The 15,734-nt window shown below is 33.4% G+C and overlaps 1 protein-coding gene across 9 annotated transcripts in view; it reads right to left on the bottom strand.

Moving 5' to 3' along the window:
• The window catches only part of BNC2 (basonuclin 2), a 505,926-nt gene that overhangs the window by 123,979 nt on the left and 366,213 nt on the right, over window positions 1–15,734 (bottom strand). For all 9 annotated transcript variants that reach the window (XM_007499604.3, XM_056805332.1, XM_056805333.1 and 6 more), the window contains one exon: window positions 9,049–9,284. In XM_007499604.3, coding sequence (XP_007499666.1) covers window positions 9,049–9,284 — 236 coding nt within the window. The remainder of the gene's footprint in view (window positions 1–9,048; window positions 9,285–15,734) is intronic.

Here is a 15,734-nt window from a genome sequence, read left to right as displayed (position 1 = left end):
TTGTTTTTGATTGATCTCTATTAAGCTACTTCCATCTACTGGGTTCTATTTCTTACAAATGCCATCTCCTATACAAAAAAGCCAGCTGAGAAATATCTATCTATCTATCTATCTATCTATCTATCTATCTATCTATCTATCTATCTATCTAATCTATCCATCTGTCTATCTGTCTATCTATCTACCCACCTATCTTATCTTATCTATCTTATCTATCTTATCTATCTATCTATCTATCTATCTATCTATCTATCTATCTATCTATCTATCTATCTATCTGTCTGTCTGTCTGTCTGTCTGTCTGTCTGTCTATCTATCTACCCACCTATCTTATCTATCTATCTATCTATCTATCTATCTATCTATCTATCTATCTATCTATCTACCTGATTTCCCCCTCATCTTATCTCATAATTAATTCTTTTTTCTTACACAGTTAGTAAAAAGCCTCTAAGACTTAGGCAGAAACCAGTTATATAATATAGCACATACTTTATAGAACCAATAGGAAGGGCAAATGCCTATATGTTTTATAGAATAAGCTCCCATTGTATACTATCTTTTGTTATTTATGTTCAGATATGTCCTTGCTGCCTCCTCCCATTAGAATATAAGCTTACTCCTCTAAAATAGGCATTCTTTTATTTGTTGTATCTATATCCTTCACTCCTACAGTCAATAAATAATTGCTAATTCATTGGTAGATGGAGTATTCATACTGATAAAAATCAAGATCTTTGAAAGCCTGAAGTAACAAAAGAGATAGTAGTTGTGTAGACATACTGAATGGGTATGTTTATTTCAAGCAGCTTTTAAAGAATTAAAGCTTTTGTTAGCTAATTCAATAAATAGATCTCTGTCTCTGATTTTATGAGGCAGAAGAAGAGGGGAAAAGATCATAAGACTCAAGAAGATAAGTAACTTGAGTATGTATGACTTTAGAGAAGTAATTTTACCAAAGACTACATTTTTTCAACTCAATTCAACAAGCATTCATTTGTTAATTTTGTACTCCTAACTACTATACTTACTTTAAGCAAAGCACTGTGTTATAAACAATGAGGCTACAAACACAAAATAAACTAGTACCCACCTTCAAGGAACTCACATTATAACAGGGAAGGAAGTACAATATATATATATTAATAAAATACAGGATATTAGCTACGGGAAAGGGAAAAAGATATAAGCATTTATATAGCCAGGCAATGTACTAAGTGCTTTTATAAATATCTCATTTGATCTTCCAAACCACCCTGGGAGGCAGGTGCTATTAGGATCTCTACTTTATAGTTGAGGAAAATGAGGTAAACAGGGTAAGTGAGTTGGATCACACAGTTAGTAAGTATTTGAGGCCAAATTTAAACTCAGGTCTTCATCACTTCAAGCCCAGCTTTCTTTCTACTGGGTCAATAGCTGCCTCTGGGGAAAAAGTTATAACAACCAAAGGAATCAAGAGAGGCTTTGGGGAGAGGTAAAAGCAGAATTGAGGAAGATAAAGACTTGGAGAGGTAGAAATAAGGAAGGAATGCATTCCAGGAACTCCTTAGCTGTCAAAATAAAACATTTCCTCTGTCTACCTCACAAAAGCTGTTAGGAATAAAATAAGATAGTCAAGTTAACAAGACAAAATATGAGAAATCATTTTAGAAAAATAAAGTATTTTAGAGAGATGAGGTGTTGCTATTTATATTATTTCATCAAACACTGACTTAAGAGCAACAAATACTTCACTAAATCCCTCAGTTCTACTTTTGCTGGATATTTGTACTTATTCAGAAAGGAAAATTTTCTGAATTTCTGCGTGGAGGGCCAAAATTGCAAACTTCACCCCTAGATATATGTGTTTGCTTTTATTACATACATTTCATGGCTGTACTAATGGTTCAAGCTTTGGAAAGAGATTCAGAAAGCCTGCATTCTATTTCTGGCTTTCGCTTTGACCTTGGACCTCAGCTTCAGTAACCATAAGACTAGGGATAATACTATTTGACACCTACCTATCCAATGGGGATGCTGTGAGGATTTCTAGGATAATGGTTGTAAAGTGTTCAAGCACACTGGAAGAAAGACACCATATAAATATAAAATATTGTCACAAAACATCTAGATGGCTGATACAATAGAGAAATAAAAGACTAGTTTATCTGAGTTTTGGTCATCCACAAGTCAGTCCTTTTTCAATGGAAAAATGTCACACATTTTTGACTAACTGAAAGGACACATTTCACCTATGGTCTCTGCTGTGTTAATAAAATCTAAATCTGTGTCATACAATCCTAAAAAACATATTAGGTTTTACTACCTTTCTTTGCTCTTACAGGTTTCCTATAATAATAGTGACAAATCAATAAGAGCAATTAATAATTGCATAAAGTATTATCCATTCAAAATAGTTTCCATTCATGCTGACGTGTGGTATGCCTGGTTTTTTATAGAATAAATATGTAAGACCTGTGGCTACAAAGTAATGAGATGGATCAACTTGTGGCTTCAGGAAATGTTTTATTGTTTTATAACCACATCTCGGGTTTTTGAAAAGAATATATATATATATATGAAGGGCTTTGGAGATAATATTGTTCTACTGATAGATCGATATTCTTTTGTCTGATACTTGGATAGACATGTAACAACTGTAAGAAATGGTGAAATGCAAGAATTCCAGGTTAAGATTTCTCAAATAATCTTAAACGATCAGGCTCATCAAAAAAATCAAATAGGAAACAATAGGCACTGAGATTTCCTACTGTCCTTTTTATAGGATAAAGACATTTATATAATCTACTAAAACCTATTTAAAGTTTAAGATCTATAAAATGGTAACAGTAAGAAGATCTACCTTACACCAGGGTTATTGTAAAAATCAAATGAAATATGTATATAAAGTGCATTGCAAAATTTAAGTTGATGTTTTTATAGCTGTTGTTATGATTATAGTGGATATAGGAGAGAATATATAGTATTAAAGGGCAAAGATAAATTCTGACAATTTCACAATTTTGCCAGAACTGGCTGTCTATTAAATAGTATATAGTATGAATGCAAGATGCCATGGATTAGTATGTAAGTTCAAAGATTCCTAAATTAGAATGGTCACATTTACCCAATATATGTCATAGACCAACCTATAAACTACTGGTGGTCAGATAATAATCTGGAACACCAGCATATGGCAGTTGATATGCAAAGGGCTAGAAGAGTGGATTGGGGATTCGCTTTTAATTCCAGCCCCAATGCCATTTTACTATGTGAATGTATGCTTAGAAAATGACTCAATTTTACCAAAATACAGATAGTCAAGTTGGCTCTGACCAACTTTGAGAAACTTTTCAGGAACATTCAAAGCCCTTTGGATAATCAACTGTGCATGCACCAAACAGAATAAACAAATCCTTGTTCAAATGGGAACCAACCATTCTACCTTTTCTTTAACTTTCAAATCACCAAAGCAAAGATCCAAAAGACAATGACTGCCAAGTATCTTCTCACTAGGTCTGGTGATGAGCCAGTAAAAAATGATTCTTCCATTCTCTATAGCTTCAGAGATCCCTATAACTTTCGTATGCCTATTCCCTTCAATTTAGTATTGAGCAGAATGTTTAGCCTAGTAGGTTTGAGGTCATAAATACTGACATTCATCTCTGCTTCACATTCTGTAAAAACAAATGTTTGAACTCAAATTTGTTTTTAAAATTCTAGTTATCTCACACTACAAGTAACTTAATAATTATATTCCTAATAGGAATAAATTTTAAGGAGGTTGGTGGTTTTCTAAACTTTGTTAGAGTTTAAGTGACTATTTTAAAATAGCAAAAATTACAAAAATTGAAAATTTCTATAATGGCCCATGAACACAGGGAAGTCATATTAAAAATGATGCTTGTCTACAGTTTTTGAAACTATATGAAAATAATACAAAATTACTAAAAATCAGAGACAAATTAAAATAGCCCTGAATCTTATTATAATAATCAAATTGTCAAAAACTGTAAAAGATGTTAAAATTCAATGCTGATAGGTATGAGAAAAAACATTCATGCTAATTTACTGCTGGTAGAGTTATGAAGGGGTCTAAATATTTTGGATAGCAAATTGGAATTGTGTATTAAAAATGAGAAAATTACTTAAACCACTTGACCCAATCATCCCACTACGTGTGTATATATACACACACATTGAAAGTTACTGACAGGAAACAAGACACATTTGCAAAAAACTACACAGAGCAGCACTATTTATAATGACAAATGGTTGGAAACTATATGTGCAGTGGGAGAAAGGTTAATTAAATTGTCATATGTGAATTTAATTTCCTTTGCTATAGATAAAGACAGGAAGAAGTCAAAGAAATATGAGAAGAATTATAAAAAAGTGATACAGAGAGGAAGGAGTACATACAAAGAATCAACATACAGGTGTTCAGGTAGTTAAAGGATTTACCTACAAGCCACCTAAAGAGTAAGAGACAGAGTAAAAATCGAAACATAGATCCTGTAGAGGTCTTTCCTCTGCCTCATGTTGAATAAAGCATACCACTCTGTTCTTTTAACAGTGTAAACAGGAAGAGTTGCATTTATAGTCTTGTTTTTCTTAACTACTTAATTACGTTTGTGTTTATATTTTTTCTGCTCTAAGAAAATAAGAGTTTTAGAGTTAAAATGTATGATAAGAACTAAACTATATAAAAGCTAAGATGAACAATTACAATTATTCGTAGAGTATTTCATTTATTTAGCTGGAAGGGCTACTGTAGAAATTACTGAGGTATTTTTTAAATCATACTATTGAGGTGCAGAATAGGATTTAAATTGTGTTACCAGCACAGTTTAAGGACCACAAAGTCTTATGCTTTTTCTTGTGGTTATATTTCTCATATTTCTGTTAGTGAAAAAGTCTAAGATTTAACTCATATACTTTACCTTGAACATAAAAAAATAAAACATGTTAAATTACTAAATTGTCCAGCTACTAAACCTGGCACAGCCCAGAACAACCATAGTACAGTTTTACAGCCAGCAATATGAATAGCCTGTGAATAACCTATTTATTTTGATAATGCATGAGTCATCAAAACAATGAAGAATGGTTGGTTGAACTTGTCAATTGGGTTTCCTCTGTGCTTCTTCTTTTACTACCCTTGAGATATTTCCTTCACAACCAACAAAAGCTGGGTAACCTAATGCCGCCCCCTTTTTTTAAAGCATCTGTGGACACGAAATCAAGGTCTGATTCCTACCACTTCCCTCTACTCACACAAACCTCACTGAAAAAAAGAGAGTAGTTTTGTGTACATAAGTACTTCAGGTTAGGTTCCACAGAGAGTTAAATTAATACCTTGGCTTGACCAGTTCAACTTACAGTACATCTTCATTTGCCCAGTAACACAATCTATAGCCAACAGCTAACCAAGTCAATATGTGGTAAGAGTAACAGCCACCCTAACTCGCCTTGATAATTATTCTCCTTTAACTGACATAATATTCAATATACTGTTGTTCAGAGCAATAACGCTAAAAATTGATGCCTTGAGGGCTACAAGATGATTGAGTTTTAGCTAGATAAAATGACTTGTACACTAATGGTGCATTATAGGGCTTCCCTCCATTCAGATGGACATTTTATAGTCTGTTCTTTCTAAAATGTTCTGCATGTCTATAATTATATTACAAGTTATTCTTGCATATCTCATATATGATATATGCTCATCCTAAGAGATAATTTCCAAAATTATTCACTGATAATCACACAATTCAGTTTTTAATGCTATTTTGTCTATTGTTCTCTTGTTAAAAAATGAATTTTTTCCTACCTTAAATAAAATCCCAGTTTGGTGTTTATTGTGCTTTTTTTTGCCATTTTTATTGAAACTAAACCATGAGAAATGTGGAAAGTGAATGGCAAATAACAAAAGACATCATTTAAATAAAATCTATGTCACATCAATTCTATCAATAAAACAAGACAGATATTAATAGCTAGAGCTCATATGAACATGAACATTAACCAATTTTTTTCAGGTTGCCAATTCTAACCTCTGAAATAGAACAGCAGAATACAGATTATATTTTAAACTTTGTTTCCTAAATAAAGTTAATGGAAATTAATCAGTAATATAATTAAATGTATATGTTAAAGTCACAAAGTTCATCCTATGCTTTTAAAATCTCCTAAAAATGAGAAGCTTGGTTATTTTTAGATTTAAATTATTTTTTTCTTCTTTATTTTTTCAACTCACACAATTTAATATCTTTCATTTTAAGCCCCTAAAAGTATATGTATTAAAGAATTAATATAAGTATGTTATTTGTATTTACCTCTAAAACAAATTGGCATGTAAAGATATTATTGATTTCTATATGGAGAATTAAGACAGTCATAATATTGAATCAAAAATATATAGCTATTACAGATGACACAAACAATAGTGTCAGTATGTAAGGCAAATTAACTTCACTAAAACAAAGAATTGGTGACTTTCGGATCTATCCTGATAGGCTAAGAATTCAGTGGATTAAGGTGGCAAAAATAAACATTAGCCAGCCCATTTATTTAGCTACAAAGAGAAATTACCTAAAATACATCCAGATGTCTTTAGCAAAAAATACGTGTGAAACTGAGTGCATGAATAACAAAACAAAGTAATACTACAAAAAACAACCTGGCAGGTAGAATCTGGCAAAACAGTCTGGATTTTTAGATAGAATGTGCAGCTACTTTAACTGTTCCATCTACATCATATTGATAAAAAGCTTAGTTATTTACATGAATATAAACCAGTTTTAAATGATAACTAAAATCAAGGCCACTGAAATGATAAATTTTCTGACAGTTCAAAGATCTCTAGTTCAATTCTCAGGGCAAGTGTAAACAAGGCCAAATCTACAAAAAAAGGGAAACAAATTCTATCTTTAATTACTTCATCTACTCTTTGGTAACCTTTGCCCTTCCAAGGTCATCCAAAGCTTATATTCCTACTATTCCCATAGAAAATTGCAAGTCTTATCTTTTAGACCTCCAGAGTCAAGTTTTCTAACCCTTCCAAATACATTATTATTCATCAACCTGAGAAAATGCATATTAATGCTCTAGTGGATTTAGTCACCAGTCCTCTTCTTTTTAACCCCATTAATAATAGTGATACATTTGTATTCCAGAATGACACAACTATATAAGGTACATAAATATTATCTCTATTTTACAGATTGCAAAACTGAGGGTTTTTTTTAACAGGTCCAATTTACCTATATTTCCACAACAAGCAATAAGAATCAGTCAGGATTTAAATCTAGGTTACTTTATTCTGATTCAGTGCTCTTTTGTTATATATAGTATTATTTTTTTACTTGAAAAATTTTATCTTGGGCCTTTTAGACACAATATTCTTCATTACTGACTAATTTTAGGGATTTTATATGATAACAGGTAAGAAAAGAGGAACAGCCAGAAAGACACTGAATTACCCTTCTATAGTACATAAGGTCTACTTAGTATCCCCAAGAATGGGTCCTGGATGTTAAGGATTAGTAAGTAGTTAAATAATAGTAACTCAGTACTTACAAAGTCAGGCTGAAATGAAAGGGAAATCTACATACCATACAATCAGTTAGGAATCCCCTTCTCAATTTTTATGACACTTTTCTCAAAAAAAAAAAAACCCTCAGCAAAAAAGCTTTCTCTACTACTTTCTCAAATCTGCAATTTCCTTGCAAAAGCTCCCTCTTCCTTCAAATGGCTGTGAATATTTCCTGCTTTTTCAGTGTACCAATAAGTAGTTCTCAAGGTGATTTACCTACCACAACTACAGGGTAAAAGAATGAATGACCACAAACATATTTCAAAGAAAAGCTATGATATGATCTGTAATAATAGGCAATGCCATGTGGGGAATCATAGTGGATTGAAATTCTTTGCAACAGCCCTTTAGCACTCTGAAATTATCTACTATAAACTTAGAAAGACATCATTGTGAGAAAAAATATGTTAAAGAAACAGGTACTCGGTATTCTGGCTCTCATAGCAGACATTGCATGTGGGACTCTGATGGTTGTTCAGCAAAAGCCTACAAGTTGGGAAAAGAGTGAAATCAGACCAGTTATACTTGCCTCCTTGGTTTAAGGATAGTAACATTTTAAAATAGTTTGGAGGTATATTGGGAGGGAGTGGGGTCAACAAAAAGAAAACCAAGGAATTAATAGACTCTTAAAGCTCTTGGGTGGTTGACCAAAAAACCCAGATCTAACAGTATCAGAGTCCTAACTATGTTGTCCCTCTCCATGTGCCCCATTCAGGGCATTCTGTATGAAGCAAACTTTCAGTTTAAGCAATGGGAGGGTATAGAAATCTCCCTTCTGGGGAAGCTGGTTGGGGTAGAAGGGAGAAATATTGGGAAAGTGAGGAAGAAAGTAACCCTAGCATACTTTACAGTTGCTTCCCATCTTCATTAATTATTCTTTCTAACTAGTTTGCTAAGTAGAAGGCTTTTTTTTTCTTTTATAGTCTCCTAAAAGAATGCAAATAGCTACAAATTCTCTAAATTTGCAACCCCAGAACAAAGCCCCAGTTATCTCACCTTAGTTATAGCTTGGATCATTATTGAACCTTCCATAAAACAACTTAGGAAGATTCCTAACCCAGAATCTTCCCTAGGATGGGAATAAGGGAGATGATCGATGTTTTTAGGGATAAGAGGCTAAATTTGTAATATAATTAAGTAAATGTAGAAATAAGAGACCACAGGCATGAGTAGATGCTAAAAGGAAGAATAAAAACCTACAGTGCTCATATGCACACAATCAAAGTTGGGGTTGGCAGCCTGGCAGTGATGCCCACCTCCTTCATTCAGGTTGCATGCTCCCTGTTAATGACATTTCCTTTCTTCCTTTTGAGGATCGCCAAGCATTCTTGATATTCACTTTAATCAGACTCGCCTTTATGTGAACATTGTGGTGGTGGAGATATATGACATCATTTGCCATCCCCCCTCCCCCCGTAAGGATCCTACTCCCATCCATTGCCCAGTCACCAATACCCTACACCATTTCCTACCTGAAGGATGTATCCCCGGACGTAGTCTCGTAGTGTCCAGCCTAAGCCATGGAGAATATGCAATACTTCCTCCTGCTTGAGCACACTGAAGAGTCGGTCCAGCAATATCTTCAGCCTCACAGGCACTGCCTGGGTCCCATACAGCATCAGGCTGCTGATATCAAACACTACGTTGGACTGAACAATCTCCACTTGAGTCGGGTGGTATAGATGTTGTGTGCTGAGCTTGTCCAAGGCTGGAACATGGTGCAGCAATGGAGATAAAGGGGAGAGGATAGAAAGATGGAAGGAGAGAATAAAGACAGAAAAATGGGAAACAAGTTATTTTAAGGTAATAGGATCTCTGTCTGCTGATGTTTACTAAGAAAAAAAAATCTCATTCACTGTACATAGTGCTTTCTTCCCCTTCTCTACCTTTAAAAAATAAACTATAGGCTACTATAGATAAAACATAATATAATTTACAGAAAAAAGAGCTGCTGAGGGTGGTTTTATTTTATTTTATTTTATTTTGAGGGAGATAGAAAATTTTTCCTCTCTTTATTTAACCACAGGTTAATAGGCTCAGATGAAAATGTTTTTTTGAAATGAAGGTGTGTTTTTAAAAAAATTGTTTAGACTATAAATCTGATCAATGATTTTGCTGCAAATTGAACTAACCAATGCAACACAATTTATGATGGTGGTAAAAAAATTCTCAGAACAACCTGTGACATCGATCTTAATCAACCTAACTTTTTCAGAATAGAATTTATCCTTTGCTATATATCTGAATAACTTAAGAGGAAAGTTGAAGTTCTTGTTGCTCAATTTTTAAGGTAATAAAAAATCAGAATTCTTTGTGGATGGAGAGCAATTTAATCAACTACTAATGATTCTCAAGTTGATTATTTATTGTAGTCATATTATCTGTAGTCCATATCTGTACACATTTGGAAGAAACTGCCAGCGATGTGACGAAAAGGAGAAGAGGAGAAAGAAAAGGAAATGCAATTCATAATGAATTCACATGGCCTTCAATAACTTTTAAACATCTCTGGATTAAATTATATCTTTAAATTATCTATAGATTTCATTTTATAGTGCTCTCTTTTTTCAATTGCCATTACTAGTTGTATGACATTGAATGAGTTAGTCAATAGTTCTCAGGTTCATTATACATATAAATTGCCCATCTGTAAAATAAGGAAAATATTCTTTTACTACTGACTTGCCACCTGGACCAAAGATCCTGGTCTACAATAAAAGTGTCAGATTCAGATAGAAACCTATGAGTAAATAAAGACTTAGAAAACCACAAATTAACAACATCTATGTTGTGATGTATTTTTATTTATTTTGCTAAAGATTTCCAATGATATTTCAATTATGATACCTTTCAGCTTCATAATGCGCACTTTTCAGCCTCACTATCCAGATTGCTCGAAAGACCTCTTGTGGCCCATTATATCAGGCCAGACAAGCTCTAATCATGATTTCATTTTATTGGGGGAGGGGGGCACTACCCAAACATCTCCTGATTAGTCAACTTGCAACTTGTGTTGCCCCACCCCCAATCATCTTTTTCATTTTGGGAACTATTATCAAATCAGTGCTAATGGAAAGAATGTGTCAATCTACACTCTTGTGGTTTCACTCCCAATCCTTTCAATTTTTCAAACCAAATATTTTCCCATCCTTTATGAGCTATATCCACCTAAAATTTAAGCTCCTTGAGAACAGGGACTATCTTTGATTTTGTATTTGTGTCTCCATGGTACAGCACAGTGCTTTGACAAGTGCTTTTATAAATGTTTTTTTATTCCCTTATTCATACAGTAGTTGTATTATCTTCCTTATGGGGTTGTTGTAAGGAAATCAAGAATGTATATATGGAGAAAGAATTCAATGTATTTTCCTACAGAAACACTAATACAGAATTAGTAGTTATCTCAAAATCAAAATGCATGATTGTTTTAAATGTAAAGCATTGCATCTACTTGAACAAGATCTATCCAAACTGTTACTTCACAAAGATTTGTTTACCTGATGATATATTTATCTGAAAAATTAGTTGTATAATGTGATTTAAAGGCTAAAAATAGCCTAATGCATCGGGCTACTGGTATGAGATTCTTGTTCTAAAGTTCTACAAATACATTAATTCAAAACTTGCTTTAATAGTTCAAGATATGTGGTTTGGTACAAGCATTTTAACCTTTTTTGTGTGTCACTGACCACCTTGGGAGTTCTGGTTAAGCTTTTGGACCTCTTTTCAGAATAATATTTTTAAATACACAATAGGAAATATTTAAAATTAGAAAGGAAATCATTTACACACGTCCTAAACACCTATACGCAGTTGTCAGAACCTTGTTTAAGAGCCCCTAGTTTAAGTCAGTGTGGGTCTTCTTCCTCTAATACACATGGCAACACCTTTGACTTTGCATATGACTCTGAGCCACTGCAATCAAAATTTTAAAAAAATCATTGTGCCCAACCTGCCAAACTTCATTAAATTTAGCTGCAATGGTCTTTGGACAAAAGACATAGCATGATAAGTCCTAAATTCAAATTGCCTCCATTTAAAGTAATACAGGTACATAATTGGTTCAATGGGCATTTGTGGTCTAAGGTAGGAATCTAATCACTATGTAGAATATTGTTTCAATGGGAAAGAATTTCTTATCCAGTCAAATAATTTTTAAAACATTGATTGCTTAAGTTGGAGACTAGCATTACTATCTAGAAGAGAGTAATTTTAATAATAGCTAGCAAAGAAATGCTAATATTATTAATGCCAGATATGAAGGAAAGATGCATCAAATGTTAACACTGATTTGAGATAAAATAAGGTCGAGTTCTAGTCCTAAATCTACTACTAATGTGCCGTGTGCTTTAGGGCAGATCATGCGAGCATTTAACTATCCTGTGCCTCAGCTTAAGTAAAATGATGATAAGATTGGGCACTTCAAAGAAAAGTAGCAAGGATTAATGATTATAAATGAAAAGTGCTTTATATTAATTTTTAAAAACTCCTTGCAAACATAATATAATACCATTATTATAATCATTATGCATGCACCCTACTAATTATTTTTAAATAGGCCTCTGTGCTTCCAAGATGGTCATCTCATTTTATGATAAGTCACCTGCAAGGATACACTCCAAGATTAAGGCATAAATACATGGTTATTCCTAACAGTTTTCTTTTATTCTGTAAGCAAAATGACTGTGGCCACCTCAATCATCCTATGTGAAAGCGTTATTCTATGATATTAAGAGAGCTGCACCATGCTCAATATTCATGCTTACTTTGTATTATTTCTCAATACACATTTAAATTTCTGCTTGATAATTCAGTACTTTTAAAAAAATCACATACACATTTTTTAGTATTTCAAATATTGTTGCAGGGCTCCTCCTTCTCCACTTTGGTTTCTTCTTGACTTGTGGTCACTGGAGAGTTCATGTACTCTTGATAAATTGCTTTCTTACATACATAGCGCAAAGGCCCTTATCATTTACCCGCTGGCTTCATTCAACACATTTACTCTGAGGAATACTTTGTCAAAGAGTTCTGGTTTCCCCATACTTCATTTCTTGCAACTGATTTGTCTGATCTTTCCTATTCTAGTGGTTAAGTCAACTTTGAATAAATAGCTTTAAAAATTAATTTAATGTTTAGGAAAGATAAGGGATTGGCAAGCCTGGGGATTGAAGTCTTCTCTCACTCCACAGGGCATTTAGACTGCACAAATGTGAAGGGTGGTATTATTTCTGCTCCTTTTCCAGTGCAGCTTAACTATTTGGTCTCATGATAAGTGGCTGATCTGTTCACAGAGCCCAGTGAATAGGCCAGATTGAAATCTAAATGATTTAAATACAGCTCACTCTTCTCCTCTCCCCTTCCCCCACTACCACCCTCTTTCAAATTTTTATTCATGAAATCCCCCAATACTGTCATGGATATGCAAAGGATCCAGGGGGTTGGAGAGGATGTATGACACTAAAACTGATTTTACGAATGTGTGTGTCAATTTGTAACCATAAGATCCAGCTTGGGCTCTGGAACACATGAAAAAAATGCTAGATGGAAGCCTTCGTAGAAGAAAAAGATAGATTTTTTTCTTATGTCTAATCCATTCAACATGGAAAATTCTGAAAGGAAATTTTTGCACTACAGAAATAAATAGAAAAGAGGATAAAAAGAAACTTTCCTAAATTTAGGATAGAATAATAGAAATAGTAATAATTTTATATACATTATTTGAATAATCCTTACCAATTCCCAATGAACTATAAATTATGCCAGTATTATGACTCTCACTTTAATAAAGATGAAAAGGGAGGTCTAGTTAATTCATTGGTGTTTCCAAGAAACAGTAGCTGTGATGAGTTTGGAATCTGATGATAGAGTAGCAGTAACCAAGGAGAACACAGTTTATCAAGATCAAGCCTTAAAATAGACTGCTATTTGTTACTAAGTATAAATTCCAGCTAATGTGTAACATCAGATTTAAAAGATCTTTTGAATAACCCAGTTCTATTCATATATCCACTTAACTCCAAGTCACAAAGTTGTGCATAAATAAACAAAATCTTCTTTAGTGGCCAATTCAGGAATGGGGTAGCCAATGTGGTATGTTTTAGTGCTCTAATGCTTAGAAGCAGACACCTGGTATTTTAAGCCTCCTTTAGATTCCAGTTTTATGATTCTATAAAGCAGCTTGATCCTGCCTGTTGGAGTCTTTAGCAGAAGACTGAGAACCAATAGGGTTAGACATTGGATTGAGGAACATCAAGAGAAACTGAGATGGGCAGAAAGAGAAAAGAACTACAGTCACAGATATAGACATTTGTGTGTGAGTGTACACACACACATGCTCACTTAAACACACACACATACATTTTCAAAGAGTAAGATTAAAAGAGGGAATATGGTATGATGTAGAAAGGGCTACTCTTGGGGTGAGATATACTTGTATTCATTTCAAAGTCTATTATCCTGTAAAGTAGTGGTATCAAACACAAACTGAAAGGGACATATTGCCTTAGAAAAACACAAATTAACATTATTATTTATGTTGTATAACAAAATGTTAAACATTTAACTATTTCATTTTTTAAACCTTTACTTTCTGTCCTAGTAACAGCTCTAACACAGAAGGACAAGGGCTAGGGAAATGGAATTAAGCAACTTGTCCAGGGGGTGCACAGCTAGGAAAAGTTTGAGGGCACATTTGAATCCAGGTTCAATTAAATTTAAATCTGTTCAGCAAGTATACAAACTCTATCATATCAAATTATAGAAGCTTTCATTATGAGTTCAGGGATGGATTACGTGACTGTTATCTTTTGTATAGTATATGATGGAAAATCTGTTACCCTAAAAAAAGAACTACATATCCCAAGAGCCCACTGACTTCCTGTCATTACATACTTCCTGAAGACAGAGGATAAAGGATGTGGGCTTTGGAGGCTTCTCTCTCTCTTGCAATGATGCATCAAGTATGGTGGTAAGGTGGGGATGGCTGAAATGGTTAACCAGCAATGGGCACGTAGTCTTTATTTTGTAAATAAATCTCTTAAAATATAATATTATTATTGAGATTAAATTTTAACTTTTACAATAGCCACACTACACTAATGAAATTATAGATCCTGAAAGTATGAAGAAGTAAGAAGAAGAAGTATATATAAGCTAACAGGGATCTCAGAAGTTATCTGTGTTCACAATCTCATTTTACGGATGAGTAATTTGAGATTTAAAGAAATGAAGTGGCTTGCCCAATGTGATCTAGATAGCACCAATGGCTCATTCTGTGATATATAAAAACAAGATCCATTCTATTTCTATTTTCACCAAAGAATGTTAATTAATGAAACAAATTTTTATTATTTTGGAAGAGGTGCTGAGAATCATAAAAATAAGTTTTTAAGTTAGAAAAACATTAATAAAAGACAATGAAGAATTAAGCTATCTTTACTATTACTAAGAGTCTTCTTAAGCTTTTCTTTCTATAATTAAATTTTGGAGCTAACAGGGGCTTTAGACACCATTTAGTTAAATTCCCTTATTTTTCTGGTAGAAGAAAAAAACAAATAAACAAAACAAAACTGAAAACTAGAAAGCAATTCATTACTGATGGGTCACATTTATAAGTGAATAGTAGAGCAAAGACTAGGCTCTAAAATGATTCTGAGTTCAATATTCTCAGGATTTCTCTTCTTATCTCCCAAACTAGGCATTTTCAAGATTCTATACTTGGCCCTTTATTCTTGATTTTCTATACCATACTTATCTCCAAACCAGAGATCTGAACTATATCCTCACACTTTAACTTCTTTTCTTCTTTTTACTTCTGAATGAATAATGCCAAATCTTCCTGTCCTTTCCTGACTTCTCTAGAGCGATGGTCCTACAATTTGCTAGAAATTTTTACCTTATATATCTTATGTTGAACAAAATCTATGTTTAAATGAATTCATGTTTGCCATGAGCTGGTTCTTCTTGAGTTCCCTATTTCTGTTCTAAACACTCATTCTTTTACTTTCACTCAAGGTTGACAACTTAAAGCTAGCTTTGATTCTTTTCTTTACCACACTGTTCATATCCAGTCTTCAAAATCTTATGAATTCTACCTTCACAATGCCTCTTTTCCTTTCTATTACCTAAGGTGACAACCTAGTGTAGGACCTCATCT

The sequence above is a fragment of the Monodelphis domestica genome, chromosome 7 (assembly GCF_027887165.1).
Source record: "Monodelphis domestica isolate mMonDom1 chromosome 7, mMonDom1.pri, whole genome shotgun sequence".
In the NCBI taxonomy this organism is placed as follows: Eukaryota; Metazoa; Chordata; class Mammalia; order Didelphimorphia; family Didelphidae; genus Monodelphis; species Monodelphis domestica.
Note: the sequence above shows the minus strand (reverse complement) of the source record. Positions and strands in the feature narration are given on the sequence as shown.